This window comes from Bufo bufo, chromosome 9 (genome assembly GCF_905171765.1).
Source record: "Bufo bufo chromosome 9, aBufBuf1.1, whole genome shotgun sequence".
Lineage (NCBI taxonomy): Eukaryota > Metazoa > Chordata > Amphibia > Anura > Bufonidae > Bufo > Bufo bufo.
In genome coordinates this window covers 211,213,891-211,239,035 of record NC_053397.1, presented here as the reverse complement: position 1 = coordinate 211,239,035, position 25,145 = coordinate 211,213,891, and the positions used below count along the sequence as shown (strand labels likewise).

Below are 25,145 nucleotides of genomic sequence, written 5' to 3'. Positions count from 1 at the left end.
GAAAGCTGGGTCAGAACCCATTCAGAATCGGTTATATAGACTAATGCACACAATCTGCACCCTCATCCTCAGCGTGTAACCTGAGAGCAATGAGAAGCTGGAAACTGTAGGCAACATAATCACTTCTAATCCGTCAGAACAAAGGCATAAGCCGCACACCTCTCACCGAGGGAGCAAAGAACTGCAAAGCCTACAACACAAAGTACATGTAACACACGGACGCACCCAACAGCACCCTACACCATGCTTTATACTGCAGTATAACAAGGGAAATTAAAGGGGTTTTCTGGGAGCTCATTATTGATGACCTATCATCAGGATAGGTTATCAGTATCTGCTCTGAAAAGGCTTGTAAGTGCCTTGGCCTCTTCCCAGGGCAGTGACATCACATCTATCGGTCACATTGCCTATTTGTGGCTCAGTCCAATTCAAGTGAATGAGCCAGGGGCTGCAATACAAAGCGCGGCCACTATACAATGTATGGCACTGTGCTTGCTTAGCTGGGAGGAGGCAGTAGTGCTACCAACAGCTGATCGGACGGTCAGATACTGCTACCCCTATTCTGAAGACAGGCCATCAATATTGAACTTCTGGAAAACCCCCTTAAAGGAAGGAGCACTAAACATTGAAGTACTGCACAAAACACTATGGTAATGCTCTTAAAAGTAAGAGGGGCGCTCTCTAGTGACGACACACAATGCTGCTGGAGAATGACTGCCTTAAAGGGGTTATCCTAGAAAAGATAATGATGACCTGTCGTCAGGATAGACAAAGAAACAAACACAATGCAGCAGCGCAATAATGCCATAGTAACAGAAAACATTCTGGTGCTAATGCTACGCTTATTCTGTAAAATTGAGATTCTTGGCAAATACATTTTGTACAAAATTGTTTGGGCCCTGTCCTCAGAATAGGTCATCATCATCATCATCATCATCATCATATCGGCGGGGTCAGAGTCCCAGCACCCCCCACGACCAACCGCGCTCACCGGGCCCCCGGCAGCTTTCCAAACACAGCGACGTACATTGACTTGAATGGGCCTTAGCTGCGCAAAGGCCATGTACTCGATGAACGTGAGGTCACTGGTCTAGGAAGAAGCCATGGCGCTCACAGAGTGCCCGGTCTCTTCCAACAGCTGATCGGCGGGGGTCTTGGGGGGTCCAGAGGATAGGTCATCGATATAACCCCCCCCCCCCCCGACAACCCCTTTAAGTCCAGATGGCAGACACACGACATACCTGCCATATAAATAATCCCATATGTTCTGTGGCAGCATCACCACGAGGTCTTCAATCAGGCCAGCCTTACGTGGTGGAACACCTGGAAATCACACAAAGGCGCCCATGTTAATTGGGACTCGTAAATTCAAATCTACAAGAGTTATGGAAAGATTGAGGGAAAACAGCCACATGTACGCAGGGTGTAAGTATTGGGCATACGGAAGGTATTGATGGAGGATCGGGACAGAGTGGAGAGCTGCTGACCATGTATTAGACGGTCACCCATACAGTAGAATGGGTACCAGGCAATACTATATTTCAGTGGCCACATGGATCTTCCTCCGTCAGTATCTGCTGGACCAGTGACCAGAAGATCCCCACCATCCTTATACTCTATGACAACACAGGGAAACTAGAGAAATGAGATATTCCAAGGGTACAAATATCGCTTTGATCGTACCGCCATGCACGCAGAGGAAGTCATTATTTGATATGGGCCCAGGTTCTGCAAACGTCTTAAACTTATTGAGCCACTGGCGTGAGATGTAGAACTGCAGGAGGCTGGGTTCTGTCAGGTTCAGCAGACTTGTCACTCGTCTCCGCTCCTTCTGGGCATCTTCACTTGACTTTCTGGGTGATAACAAAGCAAAAACGTTTCTTCACACTGGAGTTTCTTCTCCAGCCTGTGGTTCTCAAACTGTGGCAATACTACAACTCCCAGTGTGGCGGAGGTGGTGGGCTGTAGTTCTGCTACAGTTGAAGAGCCACAGGTTATAACTTTCCAAGACTCCTAACTATAGCTCCCCGGCAAGACAGGACACTCTCGTGGCCTCCATCTGGCTAATGTAACCCTATGGATACGATCGACTTGTAAACCTTCCAAACCAAACCTTACGGTTACACTAAGGGGGTAATAACATAGTAGCAGTCTGTACGTCCATATTTTCTTTGCTGAAGACCACAATGTACATAGGTTAGTGGTTACCTTGAGTAAAAAAAGAAAAAAATGTACAAAGTTTCAGACCTTCTACATGCCTTCATTCCTATTCAGACCCACTGATATTCAGTTTCATGTGGACATTTATCTCCCAGTAATACATGCTGGATCTGTGTGTCCAGGATGCTGCTGCCTTCCCCCTGCCGACCGCTCCCTATCTACAGTACATGAGGTGCCCTTCCTGGATCCTCTCCCCATATCTGATATGTACAACCTCCTCCCCCTCCCTGCTGCTATACCCAACACTGAGAGAAGGTAGGGGGAGAGCAGAGAGAGCCATCAAAAACAGGAGATGGATTTATATCAGATTCACCAGGTGAAGGATTTTTGCACACTTTGCAGAAGCAAAAGGGTAGGATTATTTATATATTTTTTTTTAAATACAAAATATTTAGAAAGTTTCTTATTTTTGCATTTAGGGAATAAAAAAATGTGGTGCTGTTCATATAAAAAAGTTGACATTTTATTCATAGAAACCATTTAAACAGTACAACCGTGATGTTTGTCGCAATCACCACCGCTCTACCTACGGCAGATGGCGATTCTACACGTCTAGTGATTGCTCTTCTACATCCTGGCCGTGTCTTTCATTCCCAGCTCCAGTCTATTTGTCGCTGACCCCCAGTGCCGTGTCATCCCCAGAGGGAATAATAATTTTGTTCTGGGAGTCTCCCTGCCAGTAAGTTTCCCCGCCAATCCCTTACTGCGATACTGTCTGGACAATTTAAGCACCAGAAAAAGCTCAGCCGAGATAACAATGCATGACGCAAAAAAATATAAAAAAAATCATGAAATATTAGGTTTGCATTTTTGCAATGTGAACATAATTCAGACAATTTACAAAATGTCCTAGTGAGAGAGCGAGTTACCTGTAGAAGAGGACGTAAGCCTCAGCGTTCTGCACGGTGGCCTCAGACACTTCTGTGACGCTCTGGTCGTCAAATTCGTACCAAAGACTGTTCAGGTTGTTGCGACAATAGGCGATGTAATGGCCGCCTGAAACATTCAATGGTTATCTCATAAGATTACATTCTATAGGATGGTGCGCCACAGAGGGCGAGGACATTAATATGCAACACATATAAAATCATCAATGTAACCAATCTGTATAATCATTTATAGAGTGCATGAGACATCAGGATCAGTACAGGATAAGTAATGTATGTACATAGTGACTGCACCAGCAGAATAGTGAGTGCAGCTCTGGAGTATAATACAGGATGTAACTCAGGATCAGTACAGGATAAGTAATGTATGTACACAGTGACTGCACCAGCAGAATAGTGAGTGCAGCTCTGGAGTATAGTACAGGATGTAACTCAGGATCAGTACAGGATAAGTAATGTATGTACACAGTGACTGCACCAGCAGAATAGTGAGTGCAGCTCTGGAGTATTATACAGGATGTAACTCAGGATCCGTACAGGATAAGTAATGTAATGTATGTACACAGTGACTGCACCAGCAGAATAGTGAGTGCAGCTCTGGAGTATAATACAGGATGTAACTGAGGATCAGTACAGGATAAGTAATGTAATGTATGTACACAGGGACCCCACCAGCAGAATAGTGAGTGCAGCTCTGGAGTATAATACAGGATGTAACTCAGGATCAGTACAGGATAAGTAATGTATGTACACAGTGACTCCACCAGCAGAATAGTGAGTGCAGCTCTGGAGTATAATACAGGATGTAACTCAGGATCAGTACAGGATAAGTAATGTATGTACACAGTGACTGCACCAGCAGAATAGTGAGTGCAGCTCTGGAGTATAATACAGGATGTAACTCAGGGTCAGTAGAGGATAAGTAATGTAATGTACACAGTGACTGCACCAGCAGAATAGTGAGTGCAGCTCTGGAGTATAATACAGGATGTAACTCAGGATCAGTACAGGATAAGTAATGTATGTACACAGTGACTGCACCAGCAGAATAGTGAGCGCAGCTCTGGAGTATAATACAGGATGTAACTCAGGATCAGTACAGGATAAGTAATGTATGTACACAGTGACTCCACCAGCAGAATAGTGAGTGCAGCTCTGGAGTATAATACAGGATGTAACTCAGGATCAGTACAGGATAAGTAATGTATGTACACAGTGACTGCACCAGCAGAATAGTGAGTGCAGCTCTGGAGTATAATACAGGATGTAACTCAGGGTCAGTAGAGGATAAGTAATGTAATGTACACAGTGACTGCACCAGCAGAATAGTGAGTGCAGCTCTGGAGTATAATACAGGATGTAACTCAGGATCAGTACAGGATAAGTAATGTATGTACACAGTGACTGCACCAGCAGAATAGTGAGTGCAGGTAAAGCATAGATACTCACTGCTGGCAGTGCCATGGTGGCAGATGACAGACAAAAGGTCATAGGTGACTATCTGACTTGGGCTGTCCTTTGCAAGGAACGGCTGCAGGTCCAGACCTTCCAATGGGAAAGATACATGGGTCCCGATTTTGGTGGAGAACATGAGCTCGTGTCGGAACCTCTTGAGATGTATGCTCAATATCTACAAGAACAGATATATTTAATAACCAGCAAGTAAAGAATTTAACAACCTGCATAATGACAGCGAGGGTCTTAATTTGGGAGATGGAGTCCTGCTAATCCCAGCATGTCCTGCCGGCTTCTGGCAGTGCATGCTGGGAGTTGTAGGTAACGACTTGTAAAAGAGCATGCACAATTAAATGGGTTGTATGAAGACTGCCTGTTTTCACCATTCTATGTGGAAGACAGATCCCCGTTTTCACAAGAATGAGGGTCCCATCTCCACCATTTGAATGGAGGTGCGGTCCAGAGTAAACAAAATATAGGTGATAAGTGTCAATCTTGCTAGAATCCTTTAAAGGAGAAGTACACTTTCAGCTAGATCCCCCCCCCCCCCCCCCCCTGCCAGGTTGCGGGACCTGCGGAGGGAGGAACACTTACCTGCTCCTCACTCATCAACAGGGGGTCACGTGTGCTGCTGCAGCCAATGACTGGCCACAGCGCACTATGTGTCTTATCAACGGGTCACGTGAGGCATGTGGGACACGTCAACACTGTGACCAGTCACTGGCTGCAGCGGGACATGCGACTCCAGTCAACCTGGATATTGATGAGCAGGACCAGAATGCGGCAGCGAGGGACCAAAGGAGCTGGAACCCGGTGGCAGGGAGCCGGTAAGTATGCTTCCCTCTGCCGATCCAGCAATATGGGAGAAAAGGGGGGTCTGGCTGAAAGGCGCCCCCAAAAGGTAGACAACCGCTTTATTGTAAAAACTGAAGAACGAACCTCAGGAAATTTCTGCACTTTGCAAAATTTGACGCCATTTCTTAACCTGCAAAAAAATTGAGATAAAAAAGGTGCAAATATTAAAATAAAGAAAATCGTTCTCTAAAATTTTCAGCAAAAAAAAGTTTATTTTGGGATTTCTTCCTGAAGTTTCTCTAGAATCTATAGGCGAAAAATTATCCATCCATTTATTTAGCATCTGCCGTGTTCCATTAGAGCCAAATAGTGTCTACAGCAACCAGGATTTATTCATCTAAACTAATACTAGATATCGTAAATCCAATCACGCGTTTCGATCTTCCAATTGCATAGCACTGGACCATGAATATGGCTTCTGACAGTCTGAAATGCGTAAAGTGGTCACTGTAATAGTTTAATGGAATAATCTTGGATTGTACGAGTACACGTGGTGCTGGAGTGCGTCTGTGCGGGATTAGACCTATGTGCATCATGTGTAGTGTCAAAGAGGAAGGCATCAGAGCTACTGCAGGATACAAAATGACTGCGAACCGTTCAGACTGACGCGCCCCCTGCAGGGGAAAGGCTGCATTAGAAAATGGCAACCTAAATCAAGGATGCCCAACCTGCGGCCCTCCGGCTGTTGCAAAACTACAACTCCCAGCATGCTTGGACAGCCTACAGCAGGGCATGATGGGAGTTGTAGTTTTACAACAGCTGGAGGGCCGCAGGTTGGGCATCTAAATGAATGGCTGAACATGTAAAGCAGAGCGATAGGAGCTCTCTCTGTTCCAGCTCATACAGCAGAGTTTTGAGTGGTGAACCCCTCTGTGTGCCGTCCATGCCCCCTAATGATGTATACGAAAAGGGTTAGACTTGAGAAGAAAATCCCTTTAAATAAAATCACACTGAGATTTGCATGAAGAATGTTTTTGGCACAAGACAATACTTACTTTTTGCATTTCTCGCAGCTGTACATGTTGTCACCTGCACAAGATGAATGAAATCAGATCAGCGTGCATGTTTACTGCCATGGGGAAAGGAATACGTGGTCACCATGCATACCTAGTACCACCAAAGATTTGGAGGGGATCAGTGCTCCACCCCAAACAGTAGAAATCAGGAGTGTCACCATAAACACCACCTGATCCACTGACAGTGATGAAATATGAATGATTGAAGTGGTTTTCCTGGAGTTCAATATCGATGATCTATCCTCAGGATCAGATCATTGGGGGGGGGGGGGGGGTGCAAACTCCCGATACGCTGTTTGAAGAGGTTGTGGCGTTCCAGTGAGAGCTGCGGCCTCTTTCTAGGCTAGTCGTCACGTTCATCGGTCACGTGGCTATTGGTAGCTTAGTTCCACTTAAAGGGGTTGTCCGGGTTCAGAGCTGAACCCGGACATACCTCAGTTTGTACCCCGGCAGCCCCCCCTGACTTGAGCATCGGAGCAGTTCATGCTCCGATGCTCTCCTTTGCCCTGCGCTATATCGCGCCGGGCAAAGGCATTTTTTGGAGATCCGGTGACGTACCGGGCTCTCCATGGGGCTGCCAGGAAGCCCGGTGACGTCACCAGCACTGATGGGCAGGATTGAGCCATGCCCATCAGAGCCGATGATGTCACCGAACACACTGCCGGGCAGAAGCTTCCGCCCGGCAGTGTGTTATTGTAAACAAAAGAGCCCTTGCCCTGCGCGATTTAGCGCAGGGAAAAGGAGAGCATCGGAGCATGAACTGCTCCGATGCTCAACTCAGGGGGGGCTGCCTGGGTGAAATTATGGGTATGTCTGAGTTCAGCTCTGAACCCGGACAACCCCTTTAAGTGAACAGGGCTGAGCTGCAATACCAAACACAACTACTATATAATGTATGGTATTCTGTGAGGAGGCTGCAGGTCTCCTGAAATAGCTGATCGTTGGGGGGTGCCAGGTGTCGGGCCCCCACACATCTGATACTAAGGACAGGTCATCAGTATTGTACTCCCAGGAAAACCCTTTAAGACTAGGGCTACACATCTAAAATCCTCGTTCATCGGTAGCCCCATCACTCTGCGTAAACGGGTATCTGCTACTGAAAAACAAGGAAACTACGGGGATGAATGATCATAGTAATGATCATTCATCCACATACATCTCCGGATTATTGCCTGCTCTATAGGCCCGAGTACTTTATTTTTAAGATTTCAATTATAAAGAAGGCAAGAAAGGAAAAGGCAGGTCACAAATAAACCCAGTTAGGGTGCATACAAGTGTACTGGAAACGTGAAACCAGCGGTGGTGTAACTCACCTTTAAGTTCGTCTCTGGTAAAGAAAGCTGCGAGGCAATCTTGTAGTGTAACCGTGGGACCCCAAAACCAGCTGAGAAGAGCACATCAAAAAAAGGGCTAGATAAAATAGGACACACATAGAAAACAGAATTCCTACAAAGAAAACCTTCAGCACACAAGACGTACCTCTTAAAATATTCCAAGAAGAAAGCTATCCATCCTTGAGGTGCATACGCCTCCCCACATGAGCCCGCTTTAACTAAGGAGGTCTGATGGCTTGATGAATGCAACTTAGCCAGATCTTCCTTCCCCGGGATAGGGAGGGAAAGGTCCTGAAATGTTTCCAGTGTTACAGAGATCTGGAAAGAACACAAATCAGGAAAAATATGTTAAAAAGACAAAAGAAATTCTCTGCTAAAATTCAGGGGAAAAAAAAAAATCTGATTACTACTGCAGGCTGAGATGGGGAATAACGGCGGCCTCTTTTCTTTTACTACTGTCCGGTAGCCAAACAGGCTTGATCATTGAGGGGCTTACACTGGGGTCACACAGCTGCATCCACTGCTTTGATACGTGATATGGCCAGGTATGGTGTAATAAATCTGTGACCGTTCAGGAGCAGAACTCACCCTATCACACGTCAGACACTGCACTGAGCTCACAATGGTACCGTCAAAGACATCGGAGATCACACTGCGATACTTCTTCTGCCTCTTCTTCTTAGGAAGGCAAACTGTAGGAGCTGCAAGAAAGAACAGAACAGCTCCGACTACCTGTATACCATTCATGCATATCCAAGTCTTGGTGCAGAACCATGGATACCTTTTTTATGGCTTGTCCAAAGAGATCTGGATTTTGGGGGACTGCTTGACAAGTGAGGAGCTGAGCCTTCACTGAGTAAGGGCGTCTGAGAGGCAGACAGGTCATTCATGATGACTTCTGTAGCGTAGTCTACAATACAAGACACTGACACTTAGTTCCACTCTAGGACTCTCGAGGTCATGACTCGGACACGCTGCCCACCACTTACCTGATACTCCTCGACTCTGGATCTGGACCTTGACTGTTCCTTGAGAGGAATACTCATTGTCCTCCACTAAGCTCTCGAGGTTCTTCTCCAGATCTGGCAGGCAGTTGTTCTGACTTAGGTTGTTGAAGTTCTTCTTTTCTTTCTGCCAGGATTTCACCGGTTCCTGCTCCTTTTGGTCCTCCTGGATTAACATGGCAGATTCTGAAAGTTCCTCCGATAACTTCCGACTTTCGTTCTCGTTGTGATCACTGCTGGAACCGGATTCGCAGGACTGAAAGTCGTTGTCCGACTGGTTCTTCTCCTCTTCCATGATCTCCTCCAACATGCCGGGCTGAGGATCCTCTTCTGCCTCAAACATTTGCTCCTTGAGTTCTTCGTGTAATACGTCCATCAAACAACGAAGGAATTCTTGGGCATCCTACAAGGTTAAGTGAAGATCCAAGTTATTTATTTTTTATTTTTATTTAAATCACAGCATCCCTTATGCATCAAAGATTTGCTGCGGTTTCATCCCATTGGCCTCAATGGAAAATTGTGAAATAAAAAAAAAAACTTTCCTTGATTAACAGAGAATCCTCATCACTTGGTCAGTGGTTATAAAGAGCGTCTCTAGCTCTGGAGGACCTGTCCTGTCCTGCATTACACAAACAACCCATTGATTTGAATGGACACTGTAATGCTTCATTTTCCCTGTGGGGGCACTGCAGCAAAATAAAACCCTGCCAGATTTCCCCACAGATTACAGTTGATTCAGCAGACAGACATTTTGCGATAAGCTTATTTTAAAGGGACCCTTCTAACAAGAAGGGATTGTCCAGAGGGAAGAACCCCTTTAAAGGGAGTCTGTCAGCAGTTCTGAACATGCACTAGGCAGGGGAGACAGGACAAACATTTTTGTTGTGCTTTTGTCATAAGGAGCACATGAAGTTTTATTCTGCTCTGTCAAGTGTCCAGGAGGCGGAGCATCACTGTGAAGTGCTCTGTGCATTGAGCCCCGCCCCCCCTGCACTGAGCATCTTAATTCAGAGGGCACTTGACAGTGAAGCTCCGCCTCCTGGGCACTTGAGCATGCAGAATAAAACTTTATATTATCACTGCTCCTGATAAAAAACACTCAACAAAAGTTATGTGTTTGTCCTACTTTCTCCAGCACCCACCTAGCGCTGTAGGCAGTTTAGCATGGTCAAAAGTGTTTTTCTGAATTAATAAATAATGTAGGAAAGCCTATTGTAAATTGGTTTATGCAGCCAACATTGAATGCAATGGGAACTGTATAAATCTGTAAGCAGCAAACTCCCCCTAGTGGTGACAGCATATACAGATGGTGTTGAATGGAAGCTGTGTAAATCTGTTTTGCATTGAGCTCCCCCTAGTGGTGGCTGCATGCAAACTGAAAGTGGGCTTAATGTAAGTGTTGAACATAAGGGGAGGTGCAAATGTCTGTATGCACTGAGCTCCCCCTAGTGGCGAAGCATTCAAACTGCAAGAGGATTTATACAGCTAGTATTGAACGGAAGCTGTATAAATCTGTATGCACCGAGCTCCCCCTAGTGGTGGCTGCATGCAAACTACAAGTGAGCTTATAGTAAGTGTTGAACTCAATGGGAGCTGCATACATTTGTATGCACTGAGCTCCCCCTAGTGGTGGCTGCATGCAAACTACAAGTGAGCTTATAGTAAGTGTTGAACTCAATGGGAGCTGCATACATCTGTATGCACTGAGCTACCCCTAGTGGTGACTGTGTACAAACTGCAAGTGGATTTATACCAAGGGTACGCCCACACAGAGTTTTTCGGACAAGGAAGTGGGTCCACCAGGAAGGAGAAGTATAAATTCTTCCTTTATATTTCTGATTCCTTTCTAATCCACTTTCGACTTCTTTCTCGTCCTGAATGCACAGATGTGTCTGCTCTTAGAAGTACGACACTTGCAGTCAACCTTTCCAGTGGCGCCCGCTAATTACAAGCTATTTAAAACCAAAAAGTCAAGCATCAATTTACTGTACAGGGATAGTCAGGGGAGGTTTTATTGTCCCCTAGGACCTTCCCACCTGATACATGACTGGTCTCTAGAGGCACCATGAGCAGAGGACTCTTACCTGCTGGGAATAGCCACGGAAAGTTGGGTTTACTGTTTTTATGCCTTGGAACAGATTAGTAGGCATGACAGAGCCAGGCCTGGGGAGAACGGGGAGAAGTACAAGAAAAGGGGAAAGGGTTCAGTTAGATGATTAACCAGATACACGAGGAAACAAGTTCACATTTGAGATCTTTTTGAATGATACAATCCGACGGAAAATGGTGGTTATAGTCAATGCCGAGTCAAACGGGGAGGGAGGGGGGAGGTGAGAGAGTACGAGGCGGCTGTTTGGAAATGTACTAGTGCTGAACTGGACCTACCTGTTTCGGTGCCAGATTTCAGACATCAGCTTCTGGTAGCTTTTACAGAGCGCTGGCTTTTTGTCGGTGCGCGCCAGTCCACCGCAGTCCAGGAAGAAGTGTGTGAGGGGGGGGCTGCAAAAAGAAAAAAAGTCAAAATCTGCAAGATTCATACACCTTGGTCACATTTTTCTAATGCTGTGTAGGAGTCTATGGGTGGCGTTATGCTACACTAGGACATCTATGATTCTGATATCTACAATGTCAGTCTGGGGCACGGCTGCGTGTAAAGCCACCATAAAGCTGGGCATGGTAACCATTGTCTCCTGACTCCACCATACACATTCAGCTCAACCAATGTGTATTCAATGGGGAGAACGGAGAAAGCCGCTGTCAGACAGCTCTGGCGGTGGCGTACCTCCAGGGAGACCAAAAGGATCGGGCAAAAATACGAATTTTCCTGATCCTTCTCTGCCCCGATATGATCTGTTGGGGAAAGGGTCGGGAGTTCCCCATACATATTAGTGTCGGTCAAACCTGCCGTTCTTGGGGGGTCCATCAGACAATACACTAATGTATATTGGGGCGTTAAGAGACGAATTTCTAGGCCTCATGCACAGGAACGCAGCTTTGGTCTGCATTTTTTGCGGACCCCTTAATTTCGATGGGGCTGCAAAAGATGTGGACAGCACAACGTGTGCTGTCCGCATCCGTATTCCCACAGTACCGGAAAAAAAAAAAGATAGAACATGTCCTCTTCTTGTCTGAGTTGCAGACAAGAATAAGCATTTTTAACAGAGGGCAGGACTTGCCGATCAGCAAAATGTGAAACACGCACGGGCGGTATCCGCGATTTGCAGACCGCAAAAATGGATACGGTCGTGTGCAGGAGGCAGGGTAGAAGAAAGCAGCCTCATCTGACCACACGTGAAAACTAGAGGCACATCAGACGTCGCCTGGAGACAGGAGTCACCCAGATAATAAAAATGAAGACGCAATAGGAGAGAAGCTGGTGCATAAAAAAAAAAAATGGGTGGCCACGCGCCATTGTTGAGATATCGGCCTCCTACAGATATAATGAGTTACATACACCTCAAGGAAATCAGCAGCAAACTAGGCAAGAATTAGGCTACTTTCACACTTGCGGCAGAGGATTCCAGCAGGCAGTTCCGTCGCCGGAACTGCCTGCCAGATCTGGCAATCCGGACGCAAACGGATGGCATTTGTCAGACGGATCCGGATCCGTCTCACAAATGCATTGCAATACCGGATCTGTTTTTCCGGAAAAACGGATCCGGTATTAATATTTTTCTCATTTTTAAAAGGTATGCGCATGCGCATACCGCAAACCGGATCCGTTTTGCCGGAACACTTGGGTCTGGATCCAGCATTAATGCATTTTAATAGAAATTAATGCCGGATCCGGCATTCCGGCAAGTGTTCAGGATTTTTGGCCGGAGAGAAAACTGCAGCATGCTGCGGTATTTTCTCCGGCCAAAAAACGTAAGAGGGACTGAGCTGATGCATCCTGAACGGAATGCTCTCCATTCAGAATGCATTAGGATAAAACTGATCAGTTCTTTTCCGGTATTGAGCCCCTAGGACGGAACTCAATACCGGAAAAGAAAAACGCTAGTGTGAAAGTGCCCTTAGGAGACACAAAAAGCAAAGATGTAATGTACGTCTGGGGTCTCAGATCCTAAGGAGGCTGGTGGTGCGAGCCCTGCCCAGTACACCCTCATCATATCGGCATACTCACCAGTTGGACAGAGCCTGCAGGGCGGCGTTCATATAACAAGTGTTTCCGATGTTCTTCAGTCCAGTGAGACCTAGAGGGCATGAATAATTCAATCATCCGATCAATAGGACGACAGGCACCAGAGCTTATTAACAGAAGAGCTAAACGGTTGTCACTGCAGTCCGAGCGCACGGGGACATCCTGATTCACTCAGCCAGAAAACGAAAAGAGCACCAAAGACGTCTCCCATATTTCTTACAGTTTCCACTTATCAGCTCCAGTCCGCACCATCCAGCTCTGACTCAAAGATTTTAAGGGAGGGGGCGCACTGCGCCACCAATGATAATTACCCCTTAATACAGGAGGTGGGTACTGGCAGATCAGCGGCAGTTAACCCCTCAGGTTCCACACCTGAGGGGTTAACTGCCGCTGAACGCAGCTCCCTGTCAGGGGCAGGGTGCCGGCAATGCGATTCTGCTGCCGGCACCTGCCTCCTGTATTATGTGTTAAATACTTCTTTATACGGCGTCCAGACTAAGTATTAGGCTACACAGAGCGGCGCCCAGCGATGTCCCAGCACTTACCATTATTCTTGGGCGCCGCTCCGTTGTGCCCCATTACTGTCTCCTCTCCTGCTCCATATGCGAATTACTATCGGAGCGATGGGGAGGATACATCAGCTTCTCTAGTGGGCGTTCCTTCTCCCTGGTTGTAGCGGTGTCCAATCGCAGCTCAGGGAGAAGGAACGCCCACTAGAGAAGCTGATGTCTCCTCTCCATTGCTCCGATAGTAATTAGCATATGGAGCAGGAGAGGAGACAGTAATGGGGCACAGCAGGCGAACGGAGCGGCGCCCAGGAATAATGGTGAGTGCTGGGACATCGCTGGGCGCCGCTCTGTGTAGGAAAAGTACTATCATTGGTGGCGCAGAGCGCCCGCCCCTCCTCCGCCCCTCGCAGCAGCACAGGGGGGAGGGAGAGACTGCTTCCTTCTCCCCTGTGCTGCTCAGAGAACATGAGCCCGCCGACAGCAGCGCGCTCATGTTCAGAGATACTAGACTGCGCAGCAGCGCAGCCCAGTATCGAAAAAATGGAAATCCCGGTATCCTAGATATACCAGGACAAAAGTATCGATTGGGTATCGAAATTTCGATACCCGCAACAACCCTAGTCATGATCGATGTAAAAAAAAAAAATCGATCACATGGATCCAGAGATTTCCCCATTCATTGTTCTAAGTTCTCCACTAGATTTCAAGATGGCAGCTCAGGGAGCGTGTCCTTTCTGCTGCAGCTCTCTCCCTATGACAAGTCAGGGAGCATGTCCTTTCTGCTGCAGCTCTCTCCCTATGACAAGTCAGGGCCCATGTCCTTTCTGCTGCAGCTCTCTCCCTATGACAAGTCAGGGCCCATGTCCTTTCTGCTGCAGCTCTCTCCCTATGACAAGTCAGGGAGCGTGTCCTTTCTGCTGCAGCTCTCTCCCTATGACAAGTCAGGGAGCGTGTCCTTTCTGCTGCAGCTCTCTCCCTATGACAAGTCAGGGCCCATGTCCTTTCTGCTGCAGCTCTCTCCCTATGACAAGTCAGGGAGCGTGTCCTTTCTGCTGCAGCTCTCTCCCTATGACAAGTCAGGGAGCGTGTCCTTTCTGCTGCAGCTCTCTCCCTATGACAAGTCAGGGCCCATGTCCTTTCTGCTGCAGCTCTCTCCCTATGACAAGTCAGGGCCATGTCCTTTCTGCTGCAGCTCTCTCCCTATGACAAGTCAGGGGGTTGTCCTTTCTGCTGCAGCTCTCTTCCTGTAACTGTCGCAGCTTCTAACAGTAGATATGGCTGGTGGCAGTTGACAGATGGAACTGAGCATGTGCGACCATATTCACCCAGCTCTGTAGGTGGACTTGCATATTACTATACAGATTGAACACCAGGGGGCTCTCTTTTTTTTTTTTTTCAGGGGCAATCTGTAGTTTTCAGTGATACCATTTTGAAGTGTGTAAGCCTTTTAGATAATTTTTTATGCATTTTTTTTTTTTTTGGAAGATCAAGCGACAAAAAAACAGCGAATCTGCCTTTTTGGTTTTTTCTTTTTCGTTACACATTAACCATATGAAATAAATACACTTATATTTTAATAGTATGGGCGTTTTGGGACACAGAGGTGCAAATGAGCTTTATTTTTTTTATTGTTTACTTTTATTATGGGGAAAGGGCAGCGATTTGAATTTTTATAGCTCTTTTTATATTTTTGAAAACTTTTTTTTTTTAACACATATGTTAAGCCCCCTTAAGGGACTTTCATAAGAGACTGTTAGATCGTTTGTCCCATAGACTACAATGAACTACCACTGCAGCCTATGGGAGCCGTGTTCTGTTCCTATGAAGCCCTGCCACCTGAGAGAGACTGAAGCTACTACAGAGAACGAAAGATTTTCTCTATCGCAGCGTGGGGGAAGGGGGGGGGGGGGGGGGCGTTTGGGCCCCGACGACACAGCTCTCCAAGGGGAAGCCGCCTCAGTCACCATGGCAACAAATTACCATGGCATCTGAAGGGTTAAATGTCTATGGCTTGCAGTGTTGCCAATCGCAGACATTAGCCCCGGGAGTCTGCTGTGTGAAATGGCAGAAACCAAGGCACTTACTCCGCTCTGGATCGGGCGACCATCTTTAAAGTCCCCACATCCGCCATACATGTAGGCAGATGTCGGGAAAGAGTTAAATGGAGGCTGTAATGGCATCAGTCACCGATTATGGCTCCCAGATAGGTCTATTGGAAGGCAGATATGGTATTGAATGGTCTATGCCTTCTCTTCTCAAATGTCCAGCAGTTGCAGTAAAGTTTCGGCACCGTTGCGAACCAGCCCAACGGTTAAGACGTTGGGTGGTCCGCACTGAATCCCATGAAACACAATCGCTAAGCTAGAGTGCCCCTAGTGGTCAAAAATGATAAAACCATAAATCTACTTCACGTATGGATACAAGAACAGCTCGGTGGTATAACAATGGCTCCGTATACAGAACCTACCCTATACCAAAATATATATCTCGAATATCTATATATATGACCTTAGTCTTACAAGTGTCAAGTACATTCACCTCTGGTCTTGAGCTCGTCTTCTTCTTCCAGTTCTATGTCCAGGTTCTCGTAAATCACTGCGGGGGGTGTTTTTAGAGTCAGGTTTGATGTCATCCTTGATTCCTTTGGAGGGAATAAGACAGATTTTGAATATATATATAGATTACACCCTATGGGTTTTGCTAATCAGTGGACTAATACGGAGGTAGAGCAGATATGGCGCTGGGTACCTGCACGGGGTTGTTATCCTGAGGTTTGGCGCTCGGAGACTGCGCGTTCAGCTTCCGATCCAGGAACACTTCTTTACTGCAGGTGTAGCACCAGACTCGCAGCGTGGTGAGGTTCACAGTGAGGCAATGTTTGGTGTCCTACAGAAAGGAGTCGTACAGTGAATTACTGGTACGTCGACTCATTCAACGCATTTTAGGTTTATGGGCCCAGTCTGGTATGGCCTTAGCCCTATTTTAGTGAATGCTGCAATACCAAACACAGCCATGGGACAAAAGGGGCGCTGTTTCTGGGAAAACTTTGAAAAATAATGTATCCCAAGCCAGAATTTTGCAATGGCCTGTTAGAAATGGATATGATGAAATCTTCTTACCATTGACTGTATTTGGGAGTTACAACCTCCCTTCTGGTCCTCAGCTGTGTCATGTGACCAACACCGATTTCCACCTGACACAGGACAGGAAGTCAGCTACTTCACTATTTATTCCTATGAGACTCCTATAGGAATACACAGAGAAACTGGCTTCCTGACCACACACACACAAGATGCTGCGTTATTTGGAAAGTCAGAGTGCTGGTCACATGACACAGCTGAGGAGCAGAAGGGAGGTTATAACTCACAAATACAGTCACTGGTAAGAAAATTACCTTCACTACAGGTCACATCTAGTACCTTTCTAACAGGTCAGAGAATAAACATGACAGCTGAAAATGTATTAAAATAAGTGGCAAGTGGCCACTGCAGCCAATCACTGTCTTCAGAAGTCAGATCCCATACTTACTGACAGCGACCGACTACAGTGGTCCTCATGCTGATGTGGCACGTCAACTTTGCTGGGATGCAAACAAAGACAGGCAGGAGACCCCCACAATAGAGCGGCGGGGGATTTACCAGGTGATAAAATGGGTGTTCCTACAGGAAATGCCATAAATGTCTGGGCATGGGTCCCACCTCTGAGAACCTCACATGTCTTCAGAACAGGACTCCCTGACCCCTCTACTGTAGAGAGTGAAGAGAGACATGGTCACGCACTGCTCTCTCCATTCGCAGCCGCTCATTCTCCGCAGGGAGGTGGCAGTCACCTGGCGGGACCGGATTTGGAGACAGGTGTGGGTCTTCTTGAGGTGGGACCTGCATCTGTCAGACACTTATAGCATCTTCTCAAGCCGTTGTCCGTTTGGGAGCCTCTGTCTGTGAGTCCGTCAGCTCTGATGACAAGAGGAGAGCAGCATGCAGCCAGAAACTACAGAACCCCGCCGGGCCCTGGATTATCAGACGGCGGATTAAAGGAATATGTATTATATACACACAAAGAGGAGCACAGCGGCTCCTCCTGCCTAATAAGCCATCACACACACACCGCGCCCCAGAGAACGGATTGCATCAGCACAGGGAAAATGTCAGCGCGCTTCCCAAAAAGGCATGTAAAAAATCTAATGTTATGATTATATTTGAAAACTTAAATAAAAAGAATATTTAAAACACTTTTTTTTCTGGCGCTTTTTCCCCTGATTTTTTTTGCATGTGTTTTTTTAAAAGTAAACAATACAACCTCCATATTTTTGCTATAAGTCTATGCCAAAACCTATATGGCGGTGTAAAATGCACATTCACAGTGAGAACATAACCTGCCCGATGCTTCGGAGGCTCGAGAGTTTAATCACATGCACTGCTTGGAAGCTGCTGACCACAGGACGGACGGACATCCTCCGTCAGCACCTACCAAGGCGCGATAAATAATGTATACGGCAGATCGAGATAATGCATCGACTAATGCAAATCAGACATCATATACTACATGACAATCTAAAACCAGCCCTGCACCTCACATGTCCTCAGAGATCTCCTCATTCTTTTTTCCTATTGCTCTGCTCATGTGGGGGTGGGGGTGGGGAACTTTGTTGGGGGCATGTCCTTTCTGCTGCAACTCAGAGGATGTGTCCTTTCTGCTGCAGCTCTCTCCCTAGCACAGCCTAGGGATGGGGAAGGGGGGTTCTTTTCTCAGTAAGCAGGTCTCTCTCTGTCACAACTCAGGGGGGGGGGCATGTCCTTTCTGCTGCAGCTCTCTCCCTAGCACAGCCTAGGGGGTGTGTCTTTTCTCAGCAAGCGGGTCCTGTCTGCTACAGTTCTCTCCCGGTCACAGCTCAGGGGGCATGTCCTTTCTGCTGCAGCTCTCTCCCTAGCACAGCCTAAGGTGTGTGTCTTTTCTCAGTAAGCAGGTCCTGTCTGCTACAGTTCTCTCCCTGTCACAGCTCAGGGGGCATGTCCTTTCTGCTGCAGCTCTCTCCCTAGCACAGCCTAAGGTGTGTGTCTTTTCTCAGTAAGCAGGTCCTGTCTGCTACAGTTCTCTCCCTGTCACAGCTCAGGGGGCATGTCCTTTCTGCTGCAGCTCTCTCTCCCTGCAATTGTCATGACTTCAAACGGTAGATAAGGCCGGTGGACAGCTGAAGGATGGAACTGGCCATGTGCGACCCCCCTCAGTGGATGGACGTGCACATTACTATACTCCAGGGGGCAGCCATTATAATGAAGAAAATGGAAGCTGGGGCTTTGGCATGGAGGCACGGACCCGGAAACACACGGAAGCCCTTCCAGGTCTGTACCTCCGTGCCGCAAAATATAGAACACGTCCTACCCTTTTGCCGCATCTTGAGGATCGCTGGCCCATTGAAGGGTTTTCACCGCGATATGGAGTGTACACAGCCGGTGCCCGTGGTTTGCGGTTCACAACATAGGCATGGCCGTTCCACAGTTGTGTAAATGGGGCCTAACTGTAATACTGGTGCGGGCCCGACTCCTGCTCCCCTCCGATCAGCTGAATAAAGGGCTTACAGCTCTTGCTCCCTTTACCGTTTACTCAGGTACAGCGCCATGCATTTGGTTGTGGCTGTGGCTGGTACTGCAGTGGGACTGAGCTGCAGGACCATGGAAAGCCTCTACCATATGAAGGGCACTGTGGAGGTGTAAAAATTAACGCCACTTAGCGGATGGGTGAGGATACCAGAAGTCAGGCCGCCGGCGATCATATACTGATGGGTAAGCTATCGATATTACAATCCTTTTTCATTTCAATCCATTAGAAACACACGACTGAAATCCAAATGTAGAATGAACCACCCAATAAATATCTGGGAACGCATCCAGTGGGTGGAAGTACAGCATGTGCCCGTGTGATGGTGCCAACGTCTGCCTACACTCCATGCTTGTTTATGTGCTCTGCCAAGAGTCGGGCCTGCAGGTGCAGAGTGAATGTGGATTATCCCGCAGGCGAGGATGCGGAAGTAGTCGACTCCGCGCCAAATTTGTAAGAATGATTAACAGCAAGCCAAATCAGTGCACGGGAAGACTGACCTGAGAATGAGTAGTGCTATGGTCCACGTGCGACTCTCCGCAGCCAATGTAGGAACAGCCATTCTAGCCAAAGAAGAGAGCGAGAGTTTTACGAGACTGCAGAGATCGGATCAGCAAAAGAACAGCAGAAGAACCGGTCTTACCTCCAGACAAGCCCAAAGGTTTGGTCCCCTGACTTTGCAGTCTTGGCAGCTGCCCTGCATGGGAAAACAAGAGAAGAGATCGGAACAGGCGGGATATTCCTGACATGTAATAACCCCCTAAAACTGAAAGGATCCGCTGCACCCGGGGCTCTCAGCCGAAGAAGTGCCAAGATCAAAGATCCGCATCTCGCCGTTTCCAGTTAAGGATAGAGACACGACGACTATTAAACATTGATGGGACTTAATGAAGATTCCTGAGCAGACGATCCGGGCGGCTGGATTTTGAAATGCACCACTTTCACCAGCTGGGCACAGGGTGACGGCAGCTGCATATCTGGTGATACCCCCGAGACACACAGTTGACCAATACCTCCAAAAAATAAATTAAAAAAAAATCTTTTTTTTTTTTTTAATTGGTCTTTATTAAAATGTTTCCAGCAGTTCTTGCACTACAGGGGTTAATATTGAGAGCGTGTCTGCCGCAGACTGTCAGTTTCCAGAACTGCCGGCTCAGTCTGTAGCCCTGTTTTCGGAACTTGTCGCATTCATAAGAATACGGCTTAAAGGGGTATTCCCATCCGAGACAATGGGGGCATATTTCTAGGATATGCCCCCATTGTCGGATAGGTGCGGGTCACGGCACCTACACCGAGAACGGAGCAGGGAAGGTGCTGGCCGGAGGACGCTGGGTTTCCCCGGGTCCGGCCACCACCAAGTGCTCTCCCCCGTAGTAGTGAATGGGAGCGCTCGGCTATTTTTGGCGGCCCCATAGAAATGAATGGAGGGCATTCTCGGTGTAGGTGAGGGGTCCGCACTCTATAAGACAATGGGGCATATCCTAGTGATATACCCCCCATTGTCTGAGATGGAAAAACCCTTTTAAATAAGTGTTTCTGGAGGTCAGGAGATCACAGATAAGGGATTCACATGAGCAGTCTGATGATGGGATTCAATGTAAACATAGAACCTGCTGCTCTAGAAATACACAATTTACACAGTTAGGGCACTTTCGCACTTGCGTTAAACTTTTCCGGTATTGAGTTCCGTCCTAGGGGCTTAATACCGGAAAAAAAACGGATCAGTTTTATCCTAATGCATCCGGGTCCGTCTACAAATGGTGTCCGTTTGCACACAGAACTGCCTGCCGGAATCCAACAACCCAAGTGTGAAAGTAGCCTTATACTGGGAAAGTGGCCCAAAATAAGTAGAGTGCAATAATAATAATTAAAAAAAAATGCCCCTGAAGGTGACCATAGCCTTTAATTCTGCAGCGCAGGTCAATTTACACCGCGGATCATTTTCCTAAGTGCATGAATGACATTTGCTAAAATTGCATCCGTTTTTCCGGTGCTGTAAAATCTGATGTGGATTTTGCACGTTCAACTCTGCAGCGCGTCCACCGCGTGTCAAAATACTTTACAAAGTAGAGCACGTATGGCGCCCGTCAGATGCAGGCCTGCGTTTCTCTATGTCTTGCCAATAGGAAGATGGCTACTCACGTGAGATTTCTGAATGAGCTCTTCTTTGGTCACCTCGCCCAGAGACTCAAGATGGGGGCAACCACATGCCAAGGAGGACATTGTAAAGTCCACGGCCTCTTGTTCTGCAGGAAGAAAAAAAAAAAAAAAAAAAAAAAAGGATAAATCAAGGAGGTTTGAGACTATGGGTGGTCACAGACTAAGGACGAATTCGGGGGGCTTCCTATGTAGTGATTGTGGAGGCTTCCAGTGATCATCCATTTATCACCCATCCTGCTTTTTCATGGGATTATCCTTGTAATATCTCGGCAAATATAAAGCCGACGATTCTGCATTGTGCTGTTCCTCTGTTATTCCTCCTGGAAATAGGTAAATAAAGTGACACTGGGTGTTACCACTTCTCTTGGGGGTGCGCTCATACACAGACTCCGGCAGAACTTACCGGACACTATCAGGGCATGTCAATGTATTCATATACTTCCAGGAGGAATGATAGAGGGACGTCACACAGCAAAATTCTAAGACGAGATGCACCAGAATTAGAGCGAGAAGTGACAGCACAGCAGCTTTAATATTTAACCCTATTCACATCAACAGTCTCTACCTTTGACCTCCCCCGCCTCCGAAATACCAGCCTTTATGACCTGATCATTACCGTGCTGCTCAGGTAAGTGGCCACCTGGTTCCTAGCGCCGCACTAGCTGCCCCACCATATATTATAGGTTGATAATTGCCATTTCTATAGTCAGCTGATTTCGATGGCAAAGTGTAAATGAAAGTAATGTACGGATTAGGACGAAGAACCACTCCATTCACTTCAGGGGTCCCCCTTCTCGTGATCAGTACGGTTCCATGTCTTCAGAACCCCACCGATTTAATAGTTAGCGGATAACTTGATAGGAGTACCCCTTTAAAGGCCGAAATTCCAGCAACCGCCACTACAGGGAGCACACTGCAAACGGTCTTATAATTGAGCGCAATGTATAAACAGCATGCAGTGAGCTCCCTCTAGTGGAGGCTGAGGGCAACAGAAATCCATCAGAAAAACAAGAGTTTTGGCCGCTATAAAGATATAGGAAGAAAATGTAGCTTTACCTAAAAACAACATGGGGATAAAATGAAGCCACAGCCGCTGTCCATTCACGGTTCAGCTCCAATGGGGCTAAACCTCGAGCGGCAACCAAGGCACAGAAATAGAAGAACACTGAAAGGTAAAATTTACCGTGTGAATATGGCCTTATGTCGGTGTGTGTGTGTATTATATATATATTTAAAACATTTTTATTTAAAAGGGTAACTGCCATTTTGGCATATGTTACTGCTGCAGCAGCATTATGCATAAAGAAATCTTTAGTTTCTTCAAATACCACTGTTTCCTTGAGTTTTTCCCTTAGTCACGGCTGTTCAAACATTTACAATATGAGGACCTTCTCAAGATGTCTCCTCTGCCAGTTCTCTGAGGCCAAAACTGCTTCCCCTCACTTCCCATACACACTTGCTGTAGCCAGCAGCTCCCTGCCAGCCAATCAGATTACATCTCTGAGAGACACGCCTCCTCACTCTGAAGCCTAATGCAGGCATGCAGTGTGAAGGACCGCCCCTCTGTCTTCTGTTTATACTAGAAAGAAGACAGACGAGCCCTAGCAACGGTCTTTTAAGGGAGCAGTGAAAAGGGACAGAGGACATTAATGAAAGCTGTTATTATAAGGTAACTACAGATCTTTTGACAATCATTGACAGACTAAGGCTGAGTTCACACGGGCGTTGCGGGAAAAGGTGCGGGTGCGTTGCGGGAACATGCGCGATTTTTCCGCGCGAGTGCAAAACATTGTAATGCGTTTTGCACTCGCGTGAGAAAAATCGCGCATGTTTGGTACCCAAACCCGAACTTCTTCACAGAAGTTCGGGCTTGGGATCGGTGTTCTGTAGATGGTATTATTTCCCCTTATAACATGGTTATAAGGGAAAATAATAGCATTCTGAATACAGAATGCATAGTAAAACAGCGCTGGAGGGGTTAAAAAAATAAATATTAAACTCACCTTAGTCCACTTGATCGCGGAGCCGGCTTCTCTTCTGTCTCCTTCTTTGCTGATTGCAGGAAAAGGACCTGTGGTGACGTCACTGCGTCCATGTGATGGATCATGTGATGACCGGAGTGACGTCACCACAGGTCCTGTTCAGCAAAGAAGGAGACAGACGAGATGCCGGCTCTGCGATCAAGCGATCAAGTGGATTAAGGTGAGTTTAATAATTTTTATTATTTTTTTTAACCCCTCCAGCCCTATTGTACTATGCATGCTGTATTCAGAATGCTATTATTTTCCCTTATAACCATGTTATAAGGGAAAATAATAATAATAATCGGGTCCCCATCCTGATCGTCTCCTAGCAACCGTGCGTGAAAATCGTGAAAATCGCAGCGCATCCGCACTTGCTTGCGGATGCTTGCGATTTTCACGCAGCCCCATTCACTTCTATGGGGCCTGCGTTGCGTGGAAAACGCACAATATAGAGCATGCTGCGATTTTCACGCAACGCACAAGTGATGCGTGAAAATCACAGCTCATGTGCACAGCCCCATTGAAGTTAATGGGTCCAGATTCAGTGCGAGTGCAATGCGTTCACCTCCCACATTGCACCCACGCGGAAATCTCGCCCGTGTGAACTCAGCCTAACTCTGGGTTTACATGCCTAGCTGTAATAAACTAGCAAATATAAAAAAAATTGACAGTTACCCTTTAAATATATGTTATACCTTTAATTTATATGTATGTATTTGACAAAAAAAAAAAACAAGGGACTATGATCCCAAAAAGGCATGTAAAAAAATCTAATGTTATGATTATATTTGAAAACTTAAAAAAAAAAAAGAATATTTAAAACACTTTTTTTTTCTGGCGCTTTTGCCCTGATTTTTTTGCATGTGCTTTTCAAAAGTAAAAAATACAACCTCCATATTTTTGCTATAAGTCTACCAGAACATTTTTTTGTGCTGTTTTTTTGGCTCCATGACAAAACCTATATGGCGGTGTAAAATGCACATTCACAGTGAGAACATAACCTGCCCGATGCTTCGGAGGCTCGAGAGTTTAATCACATGCACTGCTTGGAAGCTGCTGACCACAGGACGGACGGACATCCTCCGTCAGCACCTACCAAGGCGCGATAAATAATGTATACGGCAGATCGAGATAATGCATCGACCGCCATACTGACCCATGTAGTGTACGCAACTACCGCACACAAGCATTACCACAAAAGCCCGGCCTGCAGACAGCATGAGACCCCTATACATGGATTTATAGAATATTACGTATTCGCCGCGCTGCTCAGTCCAGTTACCATAAGGCGATGTTCTCACATGTAGCGGATATGTTGCAGATTTTCCACAGCACTATACAAAATGTAATCCACAAAAAAATAAAAAATAATAATCTGCAACTGAGTCAGAGCATTTGTAACACAATTTTGCGAAAATCTGCAACTCAACAGCAACGTGTGACTATACCCTTAGGCACCAGTGAGCTCCCCCTAGTGGTTGATGATGGAATTTTATAAAGGGGTTTTCCGCGAGTTCAGTTCTGATGACCTATCTTCAGGATAGGTCATCAATACCTTATTGGTGGGAGTCCGAGCCCCAGCAACAATCAGATTTTTGAATTGGCCGGGGTGCTCCAGCGAGTGCTGCAGCCTCCTCGCAGCTTACCAAGCGCAGCGCCATACATTGTGTAGTGGTTGTACATGGTATTGCAGATCAGCCACATTCACGTGAACAGGACTGAGCTGCGCCCAGGCCACGGGACTGATGAACGTGACATCACTGGCCTAGGAAAAAGGAAAATAGGGCCTTGTGATTTTTTTTTGGTCTTATTTGTGCAAAACCTTTGCAACATTTTTGCATCTTTAGGCCTCTTTCACACAAACGACACGGATTAGGTCCGGATGCGTTCAGTGAAACTCACACCATTTTTCAAGCAAGTTCAGTCAGTTTTGTCTGCGATT

The 25,145-nt window shown here is 46.7% G+C and overlaps 1 protein-coding gene across 1 annotated transcript in view; it reads right to left on the bottom strand.

The window, feature by feature from the left end:
• USP33 (ubiquitin specific peptidase 33) overlaps nucleotides 1-25,145 on the bottom strand; it is a 43,482-nt gene that overhangs the window by 7,483 nt on the left and 10,854 nt on the right. Inside the window, exons 2-20 of the mRNA XM_040406785.1 lie at nucleotides 21,162-21,265; nucleotides 19,663-19,716; nucleotides 19,520-19,582; nucleotides 16,170-16,307; nucleotides 15,960-16,062; nucleotides 12,895-12,964; nucleotides 11,157-11,270; nucleotides 10,856-10,934; nucleotides 8,757-9,174; nucleotides 8,549-8,677; nucleotides 8,356-8,468; nucleotides 7,913-8,085; nucleotides 7,747-7,817; nucleotides 6,413-6,446; nucleotides 5,502-5,547; nucleotides 4,557-4,737; nucleotides 3,090-3,216; nucleotides 1,684-1,853; nucleotides 1,242-1,323 (exon numbers count right to left, since the gene is read on the bottom strand). Coding sequence (XP_040262719.1) covers nucleotides 1,242-1,323; nucleotides 1,684-1,853; nucleotides 3,090-3,216; nucleotides 4,557-4,737; nucleotides 5,502-5,547; nucleotides 6,413-6,446; nucleotides 7,747-7,817; nucleotides 7,913-8,085; nucleotides 8,356-8,468; nucleotides 8,549-8,677; nucleotides 8,757-9,174; nucleotides 10,856-10,934; nucleotides 11,157-11,270; nucleotides 12,895-12,964; nucleotides 15,960-16,062; nucleotides 16,170-16,307; nucleotides 19,520-19,582; nucleotides 19,663-19,716; nucleotides 21,162-21,242 — 2,246 coding nt within the window. The 5' untranslated portion in view covers nucleotides 21,243-21,265. The remainder of the gene's footprint in view (nucleotides 1-1,241; nucleotides 1,324-1,683; nucleotides 1,854-3,089; nucleotides 3,217-4,556; nucleotides 4,738-5,501; nucleotides 5,548-6,412; nucleotides 6,447-7,746; nucleotides 7,818-7,912; nucleotides 8,086-8,355; nucleotides 8,469-8,548; nucleotides 8,678-8,756; nucleotides 9,175-10,855; nucleotides 10,935-11,156; nucleotides 11,271-12,894; nucleotides 12,965-15,959; nucleotides 16,063-16,169; nucleotides 16,308-19,519; nucleotides 19,583-19,662; nucleotides 19,717-21,161; nucleotides 21,266-25,145) is intronic.